General features: G+C 52.5%; 1 protein-coding gene across 1 annotated transcript; it reads right to left on the reverse strand.

Annotated features, from left to right (window-relative positions):
• Window positions 1-616: 616 nt before the first annotated feature.
• On the reverse strand, window positions 617-1338 carry LOC109758987 (uncharacterized). Its single transcript, XM_020317832.4, has one exon. It carries the CDS (start codon window positions 1213-1215, stop codon window positions 967-969), a length of 249 nt encoding a protein of 82 aa, XP_020173421.1. The 5' UTR covers window positions 1216-1338; the 3' UTR covers window positions 617-966.
• Window positions 1339-2165: the final 827 nt, after the last annotated feature.

The raw sequence follows: 2165 nt of genomic DNA on the forward strand, positions 1-2165 counted from the left end.
CGGTGAAGGCTCGTCCAAGTCTTTGGCCACCGGGCGTCATGGACACGTCAAAGGACTTCAGGCATCAGTTTTTTCTCCACTGAACTCCTTTGAAAAGTTAAGAAAATCCACGCTCTGTCGCCAAATAGAGTTGGTACATCACCGGCTAAATGAAGCACGGGTGCCAGCCACCGACGAGAAAAATACTCTCTCCGTCTTAAAATAAATGTCTCTACTTTGTACCAGCTTTACATTTATTTTGGGACAAAGAGGTGGGTAGCAATGGCTGCGGCGAGGCCAGCAGGCAGCTACGGCGTGCTAAGGTCACGTTAATGCTAGTGAGGCGTCCAGCAGAGCTCGAATTGGCCCAGCTGAGCACCGCCTACAAGGACTTCCGCTCGCCGCCGGTCAAACATAGCCGAGAAGGACAAAACGGAAGCCCAACTAACTGCGTACCAAGAAACGGCTGAGCCTCCCATGGCCTCACACGTGGGGTCATGACACGTTCTGCCTCTTGCCTCATGAGGCCATGGGTGACGCATGCGAATGTCAGCTTCCACTTCCAGGCAAGCATACGTAACAAAATACACAGAACTGTTCTTGGTCAAGATTTGAGAACTTATGAGGAAGTAGACTAGAGTATATCAATTCAATTCATAAACAAAGGTTTACATATGTAATGTAAATACAAATGTATTTTTTTAACACAAATACAAATGTATTGCTGATGCTTGTTCAGCTTACCTACGTTCTATTGAAACAAAATCCTGCGTACTATATGTGTATCTTTTCTTCTGTATGTATGTACAAAGTGCCAACCAGCGTACACGTACGCGTGGGCAAAAATCACCAACAAACCAAGCAACAAATCCAATCCTAGAGTCGATCACCAGAGTCTACCTCTTGGGGTCGCCAAAAAACACGCGTTGGAACTTCGAACCCGAGAGGACGTACGCCGGCCGAGCTGCGGCGCTCGACCTCGGCCATCTACGGGCAGTGGACGTTTGGGCTGTTGGTGCCGCACGAGGGGCCCGGCCCGCTGCCCAGCTGCTGCATGTACAGCCGCCGGAGCGCCTGGACCACGGTCGACGCGCCGCCCGCGGCCGGCAGCGGGGTCCCTCCGGCGGCCGCCCAGTCGGCGCCACCCAGCGGCCGCGCCTCGCCGAGCACCGCCAGCAGCATGAGCGCTGCCACGATCACCAGCAGAGCGGGCCTCATCCTCCTCACGGCGGCCATGTCGTCAACCTTAGCTTTCTTGCAACCCTCCTCCTCTTGTGTCTCTTCTCTCTTTGCAACAAGTGTGTACGACTTGGACGCTGGGTTTTGGCAATGTGTGCAGGCAACTTTGTATGCTATACGAGGTAGCTATATGGGCTATGGAATGGGTCGCGGGAGCCTATATATAATGCGCGCAGGAGAGGCGGTCGATCGACGGAGAGAGGCGAGGAAGTTGCATGCCAGTTGCGTGCGGCGACTTGGTATTTCGCGTTCGCGCGCAAGTTTGAAAAGTCAGTGGACGCGTAGGCGCGCGACCCGTCGATCGATCGATATGGAATGGGGTCGTAGAATTCCATCAAAACGGCTGGTATACTCTTCTTCTTCACACAATAGCTAGATTTAAGTCCCCTGAATTTAGAATTTAGGTGGGTTGATTTCGCGTGAAGGAAGGAAGAGTTGGAGGGAAGGAAGGAGCTCGCCAGAGAATGCTTCCCCATTGTCTATCTTAGGGGTGTGGGATGGTGCAAGTTCATCGAAAAAAAAATGGCCATCGTCGGGCTAGAGGAATGGCCAGGGGCGACGTCGGCGGCAGTGGGAGGCGATTGAGGGGAGCGCGGGGAGGCGAGGCGGCGCGCGAGGCCGCGGACAGTGATGGCCGGCGGTTCGTCTGGTGGTATGTTCGACTGGGAAAGGAAGAAGGACTGCGTACCATTAGATTTGTATTTGACGTCCCAAACGAATTGACTCACCCTAATTTCATTTTTTGTCGACTTACCTGTAGCCACGCCCTCTTCTTTAGTGACCTGGCAATATTAGAACGGTGGGCATCGCGAACCACACCCTCTTCTTTAGTGACCTGGCAATATTAGAACGGTGGGCATCGCGAGCACTATATCTCGCTTATATCAAGATAAATATCTTGCTAATATATTTTAAAATTAAAGTGACCAGCCTTGGAGGGGTTTCCT

This window comes from Aegilops tauschii, chromosome 7 (assembly GCF_002575655.3).
Source record: "Aegilops tauschii subsp. strangulata cultivar AL8/78 chromosome 7, Aet v6.0, whole genome shotgun sequence".
NCBI classification, from domain to species: domain Eukaryota; kingdom Viridiplantae; phylum Streptophyta; class Magnoliopsida; order Poales; family Poaceae; genus Aegilops; species Aegilops tauschii.

What these genes read in the sequence shown, in the direction of transcription:
- LOC109758987 (XM_020317832.4), bottom strand. Translation starts at nt 1,215, where the DNA reads ATGGCCGCCGTGAGGAGGATGAGGCCCGCTCTGCTGGTGATCGTGGCA.